General features: G+C 32.0%; 5 protein-coding genes across 5 annotated transcripts; 1 reads left to right on the forward strand and 4 right to left on the reverse strand.

Annotated features, from left to right (window-relative positions):
- Window positions 1–1,833: 1,833 nt before the first annotated feature.
- On the forward strand, window positions 1,834–5,177 carry HELRODRAFT_194017 (hypothetical protein; the record flags this gene model as incomplete). The annotated part of the gene is made up of 7 exons (XM_009030053.1): window positions 1,834–1,906; window positions 2,038–2,170; window positions 2,277–2,496; window positions 2,707–3,531; window positions 3,772–3,951; window positions 4,232–4,370; window positions 4,628–5,177. The coding sequence occupies 7 exons, from the start codon at window positions 1,834–1,836 to the stop codon at window positions 4,762–4,764; spliced, it is 1,707 nt and encodes a 568-aa protein (XP_009028301.1). The 3' UTR covers window positions 4,765–5,177.
- Window positions 5,178–5,476: 299 nt separating this feature from the next.
- Window positions 5,477–6,795, reverse strand: HELRODRAFT_180765 (hypothetical protein; the record flags this gene model as incomplete). The annotated part of the gene is made up of 5 exons (XM_009030054.1): window positions 5,477–5,580; window positions 5,787–5,860; window positions 6,141–6,316; window positions 6,488–6,575; window positions 6,737–6,795. 5 exons carry the CDS (start codon window positions 6,793–6,795, stop codon window positions 5,477–5,479), a joined length of 501 nt encoding a protein of 166 aa, XP_009028302.1.
- A 1,733-nt stretch (window positions 6,796–8,528) lies between these two features.
- Window positions 8,529–12,104, reverse strand: HELRODRAFT_180766 (hypothetical protein; the record flags this gene model as incomplete). Its single annotated transcript, XM_009030055.1, has 9 exons — window positions 8,529–8,810; window positions 8,952–9,170; window positions 9,364–9,585; window positions 9,859–10,098; window positions 10,265–10,365; window positions 10,441–10,761; window positions 11,012–11,138; window positions 11,364–11,552; window positions 11,994–12,104. 9 exons carry the CDS (start codon window positions 12,102–12,104, stop codon window positions 8,529–8,531), a joined length of 1,812 nt encoding a protein of 603 aa, XP_009028303.1.
- A 611-nt stretch (window positions 12,105–12,715) lies between these two features.
- Window positions 12,716–14,178, reverse strand: HELRODRAFT_180767 (hypothetical protein; the record flags this gene model as incomplete). Its single annotated transcript, XM_009030056.1, has 5 exons — window positions 12,716–12,879; window positions 13,228–13,271; window positions 13,575–13,669; window positions 13,859–13,998; window positions 14,112–14,178. The coding sequence occupies 5 exons, from the start codon at window positions 14,176–14,178 to the stop codon at window positions 12,716–12,718; spliced, it is 510 nt and encodes a 169-aa protein (XP_009028304.1).
- A 456-nt stretch (window positions 14,179–14,634) lies between these two features.
- Window positions 14,635–17,173, reverse strand: HELRODRAFT_180768 (hypothetical protein; the record flags this gene model as incomplete). Its single annotated transcript, XM_009030057.1, has 8 exons — window positions 14,635–14,763; window positions 14,937–15,044; window positions 15,246–15,452; window positions 15,788–16,003; window positions 16,291–16,497; window positions 16,583–16,698; window positions 16,776–16,887; window positions 17,018–17,173. The coding sequence occupies 8 exons, from the start codon at window positions 17,171–17,173 to the stop codon at window positions 14,635–14,637; spliced, it is 1,251 nt and encodes a 416-aa protein (XP_009028305.1).
- Window positions 17,174–19,285: the final 2,112 nt, after the last annotated feature.

The raw sequence follows: 19,285 nt of genomic DNA on the forward strand, positions 1-19,285 counted from the left end.
TCAGGCAATCTTAACTAGATAAGAATTCAAACTCTTAACTAACTAGCAATTGTGTGCGGCGTGTTTGTTCATTAATGTGTGTGTGCGTGTGTATGTGTGTGCGTGCAACCACCAAATAACTACTTCAATTTACTTGAAGTCTTTTAAAAACTCGACATTCTTAAGAGTTTTTCCATTTAAATTGTGCAAAACAGAATCACGTATGTATCGTTAAGTAGTGAACTAACTCTACTGCTAGCATTAATCGATCAATCATTCGTTCGTTCATTCATTCGTTCATTCATTTATTTGTTCAATCCTTCATTCATTCATGTATTTAACATTCGGCTGAATTTGAAAGCTGCTCTTCTAATTAATTAATATATTTTTTTATTCATATAAAGTTTGTTATTTTCAATTTAGTTTTAATTATATGAAAAGGGATTAAAGAGAATAATTTTTTGATCTAGAATGTAGTTAATGTATCTATTCGGTCGTTTGTTTAATCAATCAATCCTTCATTCATTTATTCAATTACTCCACCATTCACTCATTCATTCATTCATTCATTCATTCATTCATCACTACTTTTTGGATATATATATATAAATCGGATAATAATGTCACACTCTGATGTTAGTAAGTTGCTATAATAATAATAACAATAATAATAGTATTTATTATTATTATTACTACTACTACTACTACTACTATTGGCTGTAGAAGCAGTAGTAGTAATAGTAGTAGTAGTAGTAGTAGTAGTAGTAGTAGTAGTAGTAGTAGTAGTAGTAGTAGTAGTAGTAGTAGTAGTAGTGGTAGTAGTAGTAGCAGTAGTAGTCGCAGTAGTAGTAGTAGATGTTGTTGTTGTTGGTAGTAGTAGTTGTTGTTGTAGGTAGTAGTAACAGCAGCAGTAGTAGTAAGAGTGGTAAGCAGTAGTAGTAGTAGTAATAGTAGTATTGTGTCTTTGATCTTTTTTTTAATGCAATAGACGCTTATATAGTTTAATATAGATATTGATGATGATAATAATGAGAATATAATTATAAATAAAAACAATAAAATAATTATAGCGAGGAAAATAATAATAACAATAATAACAACAATATAATAATATTAATAAAAATAATAATTATATGGAAGTTCAAAAATTGTCTACAAACATAGACATAAATACAAGCATGTAATATGTTAAGTTGATATTATTACGTATAAAATATAGTTATATATATATATATATATATATATATATATGTGTGTGTGTGTGAGTGTGTGTGTTTGTAGATAATTTTGCATAACATGTGATAATAATCATAAGCAGATCGCTAAAATTTATTTCTTATCTTTATTATTGTTAGATAAGTGTGTATGTGTGCGCGTGTTTGTGTGCGTGTTGAGAGTGCGTGTGTGTTTGTGCGTGTGTGTTTGTGCGTGTGTGTTTGTGTGTGTCAAAAATAAGTATTTATTAGTATTTAAAAAGTGTTAGTTGAGAAAATGCGACATTATCTTTTTACGTATTTCAATTAGCCTCTTCGAAAAATCTTCAAAAAGAAGAAATGTCAATTCTTGTTGCCGCGTCACCATCCTCATCATCACCATCCACAACATCGACGACATCATCATTGTCGTCATCACCATCATCATCTTCTACAGCAACATCATCATCATCTACAACAACAACAACAGCATCATCATCTACAACAACTACAACATCAGCAAGACAAAAATCTACATGAACAATGTAAACATTTACAGCCACAACAACGACACCACCACCAGCAGCCACATCAGTCGCACCTACTGCTACTACAGCTACTACTAACGCTTTCATTCTCGACAATTATTACCACCACCTCCATGGCTCAGACCGTGAATTTGTACGCCTGGATTTCAGCCGGATACACCAATTGCAGTGTCGTTTGTGGTGAAGGTTAGGGTACCTTAATAGTATCATAGAGACACGCACACTCACACGTACACACACACACACACACACACACACACGTACACACACACACGCACGCACGCACGCACACACACGCACATAATATTTCTTCTTAGGGTATAAGGACAGCATAATTCATTGTCAAAACCGCCGAACCGGTGATTACGTAGACGAAATACATTGCATTGATTTGACAAAGCCACCAATAAAAACTGTCATATGTAGGAGCCCGCGAAGATGTCCGCCAATGTATGTTATATATATATATATAATCATAATAATTACATTATTAATTATAAATAGTTATAGACAATAATAAACGAATTAATACATAGAAATTGAACCTTAACAACAGTTGGAAAGCATACCAGCCGGACAACTCCTCCTCATGTTCGAGCACGTGTATCGGGGGCATAATCTCCCGCCGTGTTGAGTGCATGTACACGGATAGGATCAATTTTGACGAGGTGGCACCGCGTCACAGGTGTAATTCCACTTTCCGACCCAGTAATGTTATTCCGTGTAATGAAAATGTTCCCTGTAGGCCCGAATGGCTTGCCAGGTCCTGGTCTGAAGTGAGGTTTTGTCTATCTTAATGAGTATATTGTTTTTCTGGGGTTTTTTTTTATCGATTTTTGATTTTTAAATTGATTTATACTTAATTTATTATATCTACCGGAGATAAATTTAATAAATTTTAGCGAACTTTAGTTGACATTTTTAGGATTTTTTAATTATGCTTTTGAAAAAAACCTGTTAATGTTGTATTTCTACCGTTTAAAAAGTGTTCGACGACGTGCGGGCCAGGCGTTCAACACCGACTGATACTATGTTCGGTTAGGACATCTCATTTCGATTCGAAGATCATCGACAACAAGATATGCGCCGAATCGATAGCCGGTGAGTCACCACCGACTTCTCAAGAATGTATCACCAGGTCTTGCACGCCTCTCAAAGTGAGACCATTCGATCATTTGTTAATTCTGTTAGAAAAGCGTGACATCTCTATAAAAGCCGGTACAAACATCATCTTATTCCCCGGTAGTAGTTTAAAAATTTTTTGCCCGACATCCAAAAACGTAAAATGGAAAAAGGACAATGAAACTATTACGAGGAGTGCCAGCGTTAAAATCCCACATCCTCCCCTCTTACACATAACGGACGTTGGACGAACCCACGCGGGTCGCTACGTTTGTGGGAGGCCGAAGGAAAATTACACAACCACACTCTATGTCCACTCTGAAGCGGACATTGTTGCCGGTGATTTCGGACTACTCCCGCCAGATGATTTTCAATCAATCATCGCGAACACAAAAGAACTATTCGACGACGTATATCGAAGTACAGTAACGTTCTTCAAGTTACTTCGCCACCAACATTCTGCCGAACTACCAATTCGATACGTTACATCAGTCTGGAGTGGCTGTTCTCTGCCCTGTGGAGGACACGGGGTTCAAAGCAGGGATATCCAATGTGCCGTTGTCCTCGAGTCTTTTATGCTGACCATTCATGAAGATTATTGCATCGAGGGTGACCAGATGAAGCCAATGGAGTCGCAGGATTGTGGATTTCATGAATGTCCAATCTGGTTCGTCGGAGAGTGGTCGCAGGTCGGTTCAGTCAATTTTTTTGTTTGCTTGCAACATTGATTTAAAAATTGTGAAGTTGTTAGATTTGATGTTTTTTTTGTCGTAAACGATATGAATGTTCAATCACTGGAGCACTGTATAGAAAAATGACGAACAAAGTAATAATTGCGATATGTAATGCAATACAAATAATAAACATACCTATATTAGAAATTGAATTCATACTTTAAAAATACCTAAACTATTTACATTTACCATCAGTGCCCCTCCGAAACGTGTAATGAGACAGCAGCGGTTTCGAGAAACAGATCAGTAACGTGCCAATACACGAATGCAACGCTGGCCCCGGATGACATGTGCCAGGGTAGGAAACCTCATTCAGAAGAAATCTGCAAACAAGTTCCATGCAAACCTCAGTGGAGAATTTTGTCATGGAGTAAGGTGAATTGTTTTATTTTTCTATTTAAACCAACTTGAAACTAAAGTAAATTTAATGAAAAATAGCATACCTACCGATCTGCCTTTACAAAAAAGGCTTAGCAATCTTAACAACACGTTATCTCCCATACGTGCAACGCATTCTCAACAAGTTCTGCATTGCTTTTTTACTAATTAATGTGCTGAAAGCGCCTTTGAACTCTTTGAAAAAAAATGGGAATAATGTGTAATAATATGACAAAAATTAACATTTTAACTCAAGTTTATTATAAAATGTTTCAAGTGTTACGGAAAATGCTGGAAAAAAGGCTTCAGAATAGCATCTTTGGCATGTTTCTCAGGCGAAGCGAAGGTTAAAGAACGTGATTGTTACTCTGTGGAGAGGCCACCGATTACTATGAGTTGCGTCAGAAAATGCGATAGTAAGTCATAAATTATACTTTATGACATTTTATTTTATATATTTTCGCTTAGATTCAAATATAAAAGCCGTGTTGCGTTGTGATTGACATCTCTTGAATAAATCTTAATTCAAATCAAATGATGCAACAAAATCTACAACAATCTATCAAGAATCTGTGTACTTTTCGATAATTTAGTCATTGTTCTATCAATTAATTTTTGAAATTGACAAATAATTTTAGCAAACTACTTAACAAATAAATTAATTCTCCTATAGTATGCGATAACCTCTCGAAGCGATGTCACAACGTACTGAAGATGAAACTCTGTAAATACGAATCTGTGATGAGGGAATGTTGTTTTACCTGCTTATACTCGCATTTGTTTCACAACCAAGTCGAAGTTCACCGATAAATTCAGTTTTTTAAACAATAATTGAACTATATACAGACACAATAGTAATTAGCCTGGCTAATTTTAGTAGAGGAATTAACTTAACGTCGAATCCCAGATCGTCATGCGACAGCAAGCAAACGGTATTCAACTGCTACCTATTTATAGTACAATAAATGTAAGACCAGAACTCTCTCACACACACACACACACAAACACAAATCGATTTACTGCATTGTATACACAATTAACTAAACGTCTTTCTGAACTTCTTTCTACAGAAATTTTATTTCATTAATTAACCATCATTTTCCGAAAGATTTTTTTTTTAAAAACAAATTAATTTTTTTTAAACATCATCGTCAATATATGTCTTTCAAAATTTTTACCTTTCATCTGTTTTATAATTTGAATAAAATTACTCTTTTAACATCCAAGAGACATTAAAATATTATTTAATGTAACACAAATTATCAAAAATTATAATAAATAATAACAATAATAATAACAAAAGTATTAACAACAATAAAAACAACATAAGCGATCTCTAGCAGTACCAACAACAACCATGATACACTAGAGACAATATTTAACAATAACAAAATACGACAACTACAATATTAATAATAATAATAAATTATAATAATAACAACTACATCAATTAACATTATTCATTTTTTATTATTATCATCATTTTTATTGTTATTATTATTATATTATAATTATTATTTATTTATTTTGTTGAAACTCTAGTCTTCTTGTTCCATGAAAAATTGTCACCATAAACCTTCGGTCTCAAATTTAAGCTGTGCTTCTCTTCGACAGAATACCTCCAATCTGATAGAAAATAAAAAAAAATAACAATAATAATAACAACAACAACAATAATATGAAAATTAATGAGAGATATAAATAAAAAATATTATTGAGTATGTTTAAAAAAAAATCACAAATATACAAACATGATTAATTCTATTATAGAAATTATTAATAATACCTATTATTATTATTCTAATTGTAATTATTATGATCATCATACTTACTATTTTTCTCACAGAAAGCAATGGCATCTTCTTTAGTAGAAAATGAAAGTCGAATTTGTGCGAGTGGATCAGCACTAAAAAAAATAAGGATTTTAGTTGTTTATTCTATCACTCATTTATTCATTTATTTATTCAATAAATCATTCATTTATTTATTCATTTTCTCAATCAATCAACTAGCCAGTTGACCAACAATCAAAAAATAAGACCTAAAAAATGAGTTAACTAACTTAATTTGTCATCTTAAAAACAGTATTAAAAACTCAAAAACAAAAAACTTCCCTTCCCCACTTAAAAAAACAATAAAGCAACAAAGACAATTAAAAAACAAAAAAATTATAAAAAAAAACCTACGTTGAACACCAGCCCATCAATGGATTTTCCCATCTTTCTTGTGTATTAAACTCCATGAACCACTTGTTGGTCTTGAATGTCCCCGACTGCATGGCATTCTTTGCTGGACTGAAAATCCTAACTTGACGATTATTCAACTGTTCCTCTGGGATTCCACTAATTGAAGAAATATTATCCTAGAAAAATATAATAAAAAAACAAATATATAAGATTAATAAGTAAATCTAAACAAGATAAATGGATAGATAAAATAGAGGACAGATGGAATGAACAAATGAATAAATAAATTTATTAATTAAATCTAAATAATTTGTTTAAAATTTTATAATAAAAATAAGAACTGGAACCTTTTCTTCAATGGTAATCTTAGGAGTTTCAATTACTTCAGCAACATACTTCACATCACTTCTCAACTGACATGTTGTGGCCACATATCTGAAAATAAAAAAAGCTACAAAATCATTTTATCAAATATTTAAAAAATTTGATATTAGGAAAATAAAAAAGCCCAAAAAAAAATTAAAAGAGAAAAACGGTCAAGAAAAGTTTTTTACCGAAAATAGCTTAACTGATTTTTTTATAACTAAAATAACAACCTTTGAAACACTAATTCTTTCACTATTCCTGATTTCAAAATTGGCCTCAAAAACGACATTTTGTAAATATTTTTACAAAGTTTTCAATGACCTACGACAAACGACAATTGCTGGATATAAGCCAATCGGTATTGTATGGAAAGCGTCAGCTGTTGACTGTTATCAGAAAATAAATATTAGACAAAGTTTAAACCCTTTATTATATACACTTAATTGTATTAGCGTTACATATTTATTATATTTATACAAAAAAACATTACTTAAAAAATGGATATTGATTTTGGCCGGTCGGTGATATAATGCTTTCAAGTCAACGTTAAAATTTAAGTGTATAGCTCAATTCTTAAGAATAAATTTTGTGGCATCTATCTACATACTCTAGAGGCGTGTGTTTCATTTTGCTATTAAATTTTTAAACAATCAAAATTGAATTAAGAATACATTTTTTATTATAACTTTATTATACCTCTAAATGTTTTCAACCTTATCACACTTAATATAAAAGAGTAACAAAATAATTAAAAGATTTTTCATCAAATAACAAAGTTAATATATTGGAACAAAACAAAATTTCAAGTAAATGTTTAATTTCAACTAAATTCGATTTAAAATACACGATATCTGTGGTACAAATACACACGGAACTATCAACAGTATAAGATTAAAAGATAATCACATGAAAAATTAATATTACAATTTTAATATCATTATCTTTACTCTTTACAATGGCACTAAAAGTGTAAAACATGAAAAACACACACACACACACACGCACAAACAAACACACGTACACATACAAACACACATATGCATATTCATTTTACGAAAAAGAGAAAATGATTGAGTATTTTCTTCACTTCTTTCTAAATAACATCACATTGAAAAATGCTTTAAAAAGTTGTATTGATGACATCCTTTTGATATTATAGAGATTATATGTAAATGCCTATAAATTCAAATTCAAATCAAATTCAAATCAAATTTTATTCAATCAATCCAAATTAATAATAATTAGGTAATGATTAGGAGACCAAAGCTAAAAGAAAACAAAATTCATGTGTCGCAGGCCACCGTTCACAAATTGTTCATTCTAACACAATTTTTAAGTAAATTTATAATTCATGATAAAATTAACATAATGCACAATTTAAAAATTATAAATATGTGTATACAATATAATATGCTATAATCAGAGATTTCCAGTCTAAAAAAGCAAAAATTTGTTATAGGTGCTATTAATATTAGAGTTTTGAGCATACATGAGCTAAGCTCATAAAAATGTAAAGAGCGCTCTACATAAATTAATAAATTACTAATATCGTATAGTATCGCGTTACATAAATATACTAATTGTAAATATTCAATATGGATAATAAAAAAAACATTATTATTATTATTGCTTAATCTATTTATAGCTCTAATAACATTGCAATAAAAAATAGGCGTGATATATATATATATATATATATATATATATATATATATATATATATATCATATATGCATTATAATATGTCTAAATATATTGTTAACAAGGTAACATAGATGAATTAAGGCAAATATCTTACTGTAATATAAAACAATTGATTAATTCGTTAATATGTTGTTAACAATAACGTATATGTATATAATGTTATGTGTGTGCGTGTGTTTGTGAGGAAAAGTGTATATATGTATACTAATTTATACTAGAAACGTCATTTTTGGACCCAAATTGATTGATTTTGGTTAGGAATTGAAACGTGATTTGAATCATTCTCAATATTTTGTTGCTGTCGTTTATTTTGAATGTTTATGTTGTTGTTGTTGCAGTTGTTGTCGTTGTTGTTGCTGTCTTTGCTGTTGCTGAGCCCCGGGAAGTAGTTGTAGTAGTTGCTGACGAAGTTGCCGATGTTGTTGTGGCTGTTGGTGCTGATGTTCTAGACCACGGAGCGTCTCTTACTATGAAACCTTTCATGTTGTTGTTGTTGTTGTTGTTGTGGTTGTTGTTGTTGATGTTGTTGAAGAAAGTGTTGAGCGTTGCGGCCGATTTCTTATACTCTTTGATCACTTCGTCGTCAAGAATTTTTTGGATCTGTTTTTTTTTATTTGTGATCTTCTATAAAATTTTAATGAAAATAACAATGGCGATGACGTCACCAAAAATAATAACAAAAACAACAGAAAAAAACAACAATATCAACAACATCACAAACATAAAAAATCAGCCGCTAACATATTCATCTTCTAAATTCATCAGATGGTCGCAGCACAGTTCCACATCCTTCTTCTGTCCGGATACAACGATCAAGTCCTTATCCATGCTATCCTTGGCGGGGAATTTTATATCTACGTTGAAATCCTCCATCAGTTTGTGAACCGACCGACCTTTCGATCCGATTATTCGCGGATGTACCCGATTATCGATTCTCAGTTCTTCATGAACCGTTGATTCCTGCATGAAAATAACGATTTTTTTTGAAAATATCAAAAAGTATCAAAAATATAGTTGAAAAAAAAAATACAAAAATTATTCAGAAATGTTGAAAATTGTTTATGAATATCGAGAATTATCCAGAAATATTTGAAAATATTTAAATATTAAAACCGTAAATTTGAAAAAAATATGAAAAATCTTCCTTTCTAACAATTTCCTTAATCTTTTTCAGGATATATTCTTTACAATCCTTCACCGCAGCTTCCAAACCAATTATGGTTATAACATTCTGATTGGTCGAATTTTTTTCCGGAAATTGGATCCTGACATCGTACTGGTCCCTGATTTTGTTAACCACGCCTCCGTTTCGGCCAATTATTTTCGTGTGGTAGATTGGTTCTATTTCAATTTCTATCTTAAAACTTTTCAACTTCTGGCAAAATGCAGTTTGATTTGAAAATGTTCAATTTTATTGCCCGAATTAAAACAATAAAATTAATTAAAAACAAATAGATAAGTTAATTAATTAATTAATTATAATTAATAAAATTAATATTTATTTATAAATGTTCACCAACAATTCAATGCACCAGAAACAATTTCGCCGGCAAACATTTAACAGCAAACCAAAACTAACTTACACAGAGGACCAATTTACTCAAAAACCCAAAGATCAAAAGTCAAAAACACTGAAAAGAGGGCCTACCCTTAATTTTTTCTCTTCTTCCAATTCTTGCACTCTTCTTTCAATGGCCTCCCTTGCCCTTTCGACATCGGCGGGTCGACCTTCAACTTTGATGACGTCAGAGCACGTGATTGCCGGGGGTATAGTTATGGCTACCGAGAAATCTTTCATGAACTTTTGAATAATTGCACCCTTCTGTCCGATTAACTGTCTATGGTGTACTGATGGGACTGTTAGTTCTATGGTCGTTGGAATGAATTCCTGTGGTAGAAAAAAATTAAGGTAAATGAATGAACGAATGAACGAACGAACAAACGAACGAATGAATGAATGAATGAATGAATGAATGAATGAATGAATGAATGAATGAATGAATGAATGAATGAATGAATGAACGAGCCAACGAATTGAAAAATATCCAACTTACACTCAAAGCTCTCTTGGCCGCTTCGCAGTTACTAGGCAAACCAATAATTGAAATGACGTCATTACTGTCGTCACCATCAACTTTCACATCATCATCTTTAACTTTTGAAGATTCGTCGTCGTCATCAGCAGCAGCAGCAGCAGTAGTAGCAACAGCAGCAGCAGTAGTAGTACCACCATTTCTATCATCGCCACCATTCTCTTCCTCATCATCCTTCTTATCATAGCTATCTCTACCGGCAGTTTCTGCATTGTCGCCTGGCAGATTACCATCACTGCCTTCATCATTAGCATCGTCATCAGTGTTTTTGTTTGGCTCCACTCTGCTAGCAACATCAACACTGCTATCATTTGTAATGTTATTGTTGTCGGAGTTGATGTGATTATTGTTAACGTCATGGTCAGATGTTTCAATTGTTTTCTCCTCTTTTGGAGAACTCTTCAACTTCTTACTCTTCCCGGTTTTGAATTTTCTCGCAGATGTCACTGGTGTGATCCCTAAAAAATGAAACAGAGTAAAAGTTTTTACAGGCGCCATGGTGTAATTGTTAAAATGCATGGCTTACCCTCACCTATCACGTGCAATGAGTCTGATGAGGTGCTTAACAAACGACAAAAACGATTGGCTAACTAACTTTTAACCATTAAGTAGCCCACCAATCACAAATAAGTTATCAAAATAAGTATATATAATCAACCAATCATAGGAAATTTTAAACAAAACAACGTTTATGATTGGCTGACTAACTTCTACTCGGAACTTTGATGTCGACTTCAAACTTTTTAGTAACCTCTTGAACTCTTTGACCTTTCGTGCCCAAAACAAATCTGTGGTACTTTTGGGGTACTCTCCATTCCAGAACAATCTGCGAGTCCTGCAGAAAATTCCCTAATTAGGAAAACTATTGCAAATGTTGACCATTCTATAATCACATTTATTTCGTTTTTTAATAAAAAAAATAACTAACATTTATTTGAATAAGTGAATAAACGTATGAATGAACGAACGAACGAACGAATGAATAAAGAGATGAACGAATAAATGAGTGAATGAACGAACGAATGAATAAAATTGAACGTAGGTAATTGAGATAACGAACCATATTTTGAATCACTTTCAAGATATGTTCTTTCGTCTCGGCGACGGCCCCTTTGTCTCCTCTTAACAGCAAATTTTGTGGGAAAACCACGCGACAACTGACACCACTTGCGGTTGAAATTTTGGAAAGGTAGCCCAGTTTAGCCTTGTATTTGACCGGCACTTCTAAAGTCATTTCTCCTAGGTTTTCCTAAATTAGAAAACAAAATTTATTAATATTTACATTAATTTTAATCCCATTTTTCCGGCTTGAATGTTCGATTTAATTTCGAAAGTTCGAGCTTCATATAATTCTAAGAGAAAACCTTCAATTACTATCAGTGCATCATAAAATTTATTAACATTACGACAAATTTCAAATTAAATTAAATTTGATGATAAATAAATAAATACATAAACAATAAATTTAATTCAATTCTCTCCAACTTGAAAGTTCGATCTGATTTCATAATAATTCTAAGAGAAAATTTCAAAATTACAACACGTAAATCAGTGCATCGTGTAACCTAAACTACCGGCCTTTACTAGAACTACCGGCCTTTACTATTTTTTAATACTCTCCGTTTTCGAAAATTCATATTTGCCAAAAAATATTTAAAACGGATTTTTAAAATAAATTTTCAATACTAACAAATTCTTTGTATATCTTATTAATTTCCTCCACAGCTTTGCCCACGTTGTCTTTGTGGCCTCGAATGACGATGACGTCACTTGGGGATCCGGGCTTCGGGAATTCCACCATAGTTTCGGTTTCTTTACAGATCTTTCAATCGATCAATCAATCAATCGACCGATCAATCGACCGATCAATCAATCGACCGATCAATCAATCGACCGATCAATCAATCGACCGATCAATCAATCGACCGATCAATCAATCGACCGATCAATCAATCAATCAATCAATCAATCAATCAATCAATCAATCAATCAATCAATCAATCAATCAATCAATCAATCAATCAATCAATCAATCAATCAATCAATCAATCAATCAATCAATCAATCAATCAATCAATCAATCAATCAATCAATCAATCAATCAATCAATCAATCAATCAACCAACCAATCAATCATTCATTCAATCAATCAATCAATCAGCCGACCAAGCGGAAGGTTTATTTATCTGGATAACCTTTGAAATGCGAGTTCCTCCCTTGCCAATGATTGATTTGTGGTGGTCTTTCTCTACCTTCAGTTCGGCTTTATAATTTTTATTTACCTATAATAATAATAATAATAAATAATAATAATTACAAATATTATAAATAATGATATTATTAATAGCCATTGTCATCATCTTTATCATCATCAACATTTTTATTTCAAAACATTGCTAGTAACTCATAACGTTATGACCATTCCTTATTATGATCATCATTATCATCATCGGAAACATCATAATCATCATCGGAAACATCATTATCATCACTTGCCAAGTCCTGTGCAAAGATTTCCAAGTATTTGCAGCACAAGTCCACTTCCTGCTTAGGACCTTTTAGCGTTACTATATCACCTAGGATGAAAATTGTTTCAAAAATTCTTTTTCCAATGAATGAATGAATGAATGAACGAACGAACGCATAAATGAATGAACAAACGAATGAATGAATGAATGAATGAATGAATGAATAAGCAGTAACAGTTTACATTCGTTTTTATGTATTATCAACAACCGGCGAATCATATGTACACTTTTTTTAATGAGTAAAATAGTTGAGGATCTTTATGCAATCGAACTCGGTCTCTCTCTGCAAACAGAAGTTCAGACGAGTCAATTATAACGTCCATTTTTCGCCATAATAAAATATGAAATTAGTATTACTAGACACGATACTGTGCTAAAAATCTTCGAAGTTACTACCTTTTTTAATGGCCGGAGGAAAATTGATCGACACATCTGGAAATCTAAAAATAATTAATAATAATAATAATAATTATTAATAATAATAATAATAATAATTATTATTATTATTATTAATACTATTGATACTTGGTAATAATGATAATAATAATAACAATCGTAGTAGTATTAACAGTAATAACAATAGGAACAGCAGCAGTAGTAGTAGAAGCAGTAGCGGTTAGAGCCACAGAAGTAGCTGTAGCAGCGTACTTGCAGCAGCAGCAGCAGTAGTAGTAGTAATAATAATAATAACAACAACAATAATATCAACAACAATAATAACTATAATAATAATAATAACTGACTTGGAACTAATCTGTTTAATCTGCTCCCCGTTCTGACCGATGATTTTTTTATGCAGTTTGTGGTCCAGTGTTATTTCTTTAGTCTCCTCATTTTCCTACATTGAAAATTAATTAATTAGTTAATTAATTATTGAAATTTGAATATAATTATCATAATTAATCGTTGCTGTTTGTAGAATTAAGATATTTATAGAACAAGGTTATTTATAAAAGAAGATTAATAATAAAACAAGGCCATTTGATAAACGCCCTTATAAGCTAATTAATATTATGAATAGGCTTACAAGTTTTTCCAGCATTTCAACGACCTTGACCTTCGCACTGGCCACGCTTTCTGGGTGGCCTTCGATGCGTAGGACGGTGACGTCATCCCGAATTATAGAGCGAATCGAGACGTTGGTATCCGTTGTCTTTGTTCGTGATACTGTTTACAAATAAATGAAATAATAAATTTATTTTGAAAATTTATCGATTAAAAAAAATATAATAAATAATAAGATTATTTGTAAATTTGTTAATTAAATATTTCAAATATACCAGCGGTTTTAAGTTTTTGAATGTCGTAGGCGTGTTTTCCACTGATGACAATTTCTACAAAGGCCATCTTGGACATCTGGCAAGAGCAAAACGATTGAAAGTTCGCCATTTAAAAAAAAAATTTTGAAAAATTTGTCCTTTTTAAGTACCATCGTAATTAAAACCTTCATCGTCATTATCATCATCGTCGTCGTCATCATCATTACCATCCTCATCGTCGTCATCTATATTTTCGACATACACACCACACTACGGCCAACGACGTACATACACACTCGTGTATAACATTCACAGCACACGGCGCATATACACACACTTGCATCAAGCTACATACAAATTTTGGAGTTTCGGAGTGACACCATTCGAAACGGGCCATCGCCAGATAACAGTGCGAGAAATGACATTGCCCTATTGCCCTAGCTAACTTGCTTAATTCTTCTTCATCATCATCATCATCATCTTAATCACCATCGTCATCATTATCATCATCTCCATCATCATCTTCTTCATCATCATCATCATCCTATTCTTCCTCTCCTTCGTCGTCACCAACCAGATTTTTAGCGGCGTTCCCAATTTCATACTCCACTTGTTCGCATTCTTTGGTCGGCCCTTCAATCTTTATCGTGTCATCGCTCAGCTCTATGTGCACCTTTCGTTTGAAATAATAAAAAATTATTTTACGTTATAATTAATATTTAATTATATTATTATATTATATTATATAATTATAATATAATAATAATAATAATAATAATAATTAGTATATTTGTATTTAATATTAAAAAGTTAAAGAATAAATGTCTGAAAGTTGGAAAGAATTACTTTTGGAAATTCGGAGTTAATCTTTTTGATGTGGGCTCCTTTGGCCCCTATGATGAACCTGTGCAACCAACTGGGAACATTGATCTCTCTAAATGACATACTGTTCGCCTGTTATCCGACATTTCAATTTAAGGATGGCGGAATTTTATCTTTCAATAAGTAATAAGTATTCAAATACAAATGCTGTGTGCGTCTAGTTAACAACTTTGAAAAAATTAATTGTAGTTGTATTTTTACCAAAAATTAATTTACTTCTTAGACTAAAAAACGATTTATGCAAAAGAAAAAATACTAAAACACCATAATAACCCTTTCGTAAACAGAAGTAAGAGCCACTCCCAGTTTATCACTATCTCCTCTAAGAGTAATTGTGGAAGATAGTGAGTTAGGGGGAGGGATTTCTATGTAGACACCTGTTTCTTTGAAGATCTCATTGATGTGGTTTCCGTGCGAGCCGATGATATATTTGTGCTGAGATTTCGGAACTTCCACTGATATCGTTTTACAGGTGCGCTTCTGCAGACGTCAAATAGTCAATTTAACTAAAGTGGTTGAGTCAGTGAGAAGTTTAGTGAGGAATTTAATAACTAAATATAGTTAGCTACTTGACGTGATTTTTGTACATTCGGATTCAAATTGTATTATTTAGAGCATTTGAGGTTATAAATTGTAGTTGTGTAGTTTGGCGGACTATTGATCGCAAATTTACGATTAAACTTTCAAACGAATTACACGTAAAAAGATGCGAATTAACTACTAATAAAGGAAAAATGTCAAACTTTACAAATCGCAAAAACATTTCATATATTTATAAAGTAACAGTTACATTACGTTATTATCAATTACAAAACCTTTTCTTCGTAAATCCGCTTGATATCTTCGATCGCAGTTGCCACGTTCTCTTTACCTCCGGATACATAAATCTCATCCTTTCCGGACGAAAGAGATGGGATGACGATTTTGGCCCCAGTCTTGTTGACAAGTTGTTTGTAAGTTTCGTTGTTGGGCCCGTTGATGAAGGCGTGAAACTCGCGAGGAATGTTAAGTGTCGTGGAAGCCAGTTTTGCCTGGATTTGTTTGTTTGTGTGGTTTAGTAATACACGTTATTAAATTTTGGAGGTTCAGTTACTAATCTTATTTTAATCCTCGCTGTAATTAAGAATATAGTTTATTACACTTGTACAATAACACATTGCACGTACGTGAATACGAGCGTATCAAGCTAGTTATTGTACGCTACCTATAATAGAATGGAATCTCTTTGATTTTCAACTCGGTCAAGTAAGAATTTTACCACTCTGGTAACTCATTGTATTAGATGTAGCGAATATAGAACTTAAATGTGTTTTTAGACCTGTTCGTCGGAAATCATTTGCAATTCATGTCTGGCTTTCTCAACGCCGTCTCTGGTGCCGACAATGGTCACCAAATCTGAAGTACTCTGCTGGGATGGGATGGTTATTTTCGTTGAGGTGTCCACTTCTATTTGGGCCAACTTTTTTCCGTGCGCTCCCAGCAAGTAACGATAATGTTCCTTTGGGATTTGGATTGAAATGCTTACCTGCCGAGGTTTTTAATGTTTTGTCTACAATTGTGCTATCCAAATACAGTCTTAAACATGTTGATTTTTGTGTTAAAGTGTAAACCTGAGGTGTTAGTTTAGCCGTGAGCTGCTTTTTTGCATGCTGTACGCTATCTGGTTTGCCTGTTATGATGATGGTCAGGCATTTATCTTTTGAAAAACTTCTTTCCATTGTTACATCTGAGAGATTTTTAATATTTTTATAGGTTAGTAAACTTTTAAAATGAACAAAATTGATCGTCAGAATTTAGACTGACTTGTCTTCAGCATAATATCATTGCATATCTTTGCCAGGTTCGATTGCTTTCCAAATACGTTACCATTGGAGTAGGATTTGTACTGCCTCTCTTCTAGCGGCAGCGATAAAACCTTGGAAGAATAACGTGAAAATGGAAATTATTGGCTGATTACTTTGGTAATTTAATTACATTTTACGTAATTTTCCTTTCTTAAAAGCAACAAATAAGTCAATTTAATAAATAAATAAATAAATAGAAACCTGAGTTATCGTTGAAGACCTGACAGCCAAGTTATTTTTATTCTCCCATGACCTAACAACGTGTTCATTTTCTGGCTTTCCATTTGTTAGTAGCGGTGGAAAGGCTGATGTGTAAGTCGGTACGTTGGAATCATCGTCGTCTTGTACTGCTGACATTTTTATCAATTTCTTCCAATTTATTTATTCTATTTTCTTGCTAATTACCATATATTTCCCAAATTTCGGTCGTCTTCTTTACTTAGAAAAAAATTTTCAAGTTAATTTTGTTAAAATCTGAAAAAAATATATACGTTAATCTCGTTTAATGGATTTGTGATAATGATTAATAAGACGAGTAACGTTAATATTTCAATCTGACAGTGTACGTAGCGTTTATAAATAGAGATAGATATGCGATCTATTAATCATCATAACGAAAGAAGTATTAACAGTTAAAACAATGAATCAGATGTGTAAATTTATCAGCGAAAACAAAATGCTTCAATAATAAATGAATTAAGCAAACATCTCAACACGATTCACCCATATTAATAGAAAGAAACCAATCTAATTCATTTTAAAAAACAGATGAGTTAAAAATTTTGCCAAAAACTTCACCACAGATTCCAAATATTTTTCAATTCCACAAAACCACATTAAGCATGCATGTAAATGTAACACGTAGACAGATATAACAACGCACGACTTACCAAACAGTGAAACACTCTGGTGCATTCATTCACATTCATTCATCTATTTAGTTCTTACAACAACACAACAAGTTGATTTGCAAGCCACTAACTTGAAAGAATAATGATCATCTTATATATACATACACAGCACGTATGTGCGTGTGAATGTGTGTTTACTTGTATATATGTGTATGTACGTGGGTATTTTGTATGATGATCGTTTTATATACACAAATATCCTGTATATATATTTAGAAAAATATATAGTCATGAAATGTAGTACACAACATAGTACCTATGTGAGATATTGCTTACATATATATATTTATATTTCATATATTATATGTATATATATATATAAATATAAATATATAAATATATATACTTTAACGATATAAACAATAGAATTATGAATATATATGCCCTATATATTTATTAGCATTTATATGCATAAATATGCCTATGCATATGCATTAACAAACATATGCCTTATATATACATTAAGTTAATAGATGTATCACCAGGTTAGCTCAGTCGGTAGAAAGGCTATGTCTCAGTCCCAGTATTACGTGCTGCCACGGTTGGAATACTGTAGTCCGAAACTCAAAGACTACCATAGGCGTATGCTGCTGTGCCTGTACGTTAGAAAAGGCCGTTCTACTAAAACTGCTATGTTATTAAAAGTCAGTAAAACTCAATTTTAAGACAGGAATATTTATCATTTTTAGTTTTTAGACACGAATAGTTATCATAATGAACCACGCAATATAATTCAATCATTTCAGGGATTGTGGTGCTGACATTGTATGAATTAAGTTGGTAGTTTTTTACTTGATCCATGTAGTATTCAATCTGCTGAACATGAAAATGTATGATTTGGTCATATATATATAGAATTGGATATATGGATTTGGTAATCGAAAACCAGGCATTTTTGATATATAGCATCATGAGTCGACCAAACAGTTATGTATAATTTTTTAATGGAAATCTCGACGTTTGTGATATATGGTATCTTAAATTGACCGAATAGTTATCATTATAAACTACGTACGGTTCGGTTTTTTTTAAATGTAGCGCTGATATAGTGAATTAAGCTGGTAGTTTTTTGCTAGATTTATGTAGTATTCAATCTCCTAAGCATGAAAATGGGAGATTTGATAATTGAAATCGGGAAGTTTTTGATATACCCCTATAGTATTTTGAGTCGACCGAATAAGATATAATATAGAGAATTCAGCCGCAGTCATTGTGAGATATGTATAATATATTTAATATATACATATAAATATGTATTTATATTATATTAATTTTATGATATAGCTAGCCGTTACTATTTAGCGAAAGCCTTCTAGATATTTTACAATCTCGTTGTTTAAAAGTTTATATTATTTGGTATCTTTTCGTACCTTTTCTTTTGTTTCGAATGGTATACCCATGCTTATCGTACCAATTTTGAATCATTTCAGTTGAGTGAATAGTCCCGATTTCTTTTCATCAAATTTGGTTTCTTATTTCCATTTTTGGATTCCGAAGGTATAATTTTTCATTTACCTAATAATTTTTTATGTTGTAAATAATAATTTGTCGAAAGTTT

This window comes from Helobdella robusta (assembly GCF_000326865.2).
Source record: "Helobdella robusta unplaced genomic scaffold HELROscaffold_64, whole genome shotgun sequence".
Taxonomy (NCBI): domain Eukaryota; kingdom Metazoa; phylum Annelida; class Clitellata; order Rhynchobdellida; family Glossiphoniidae; genus Helobdella; species Helobdella robusta.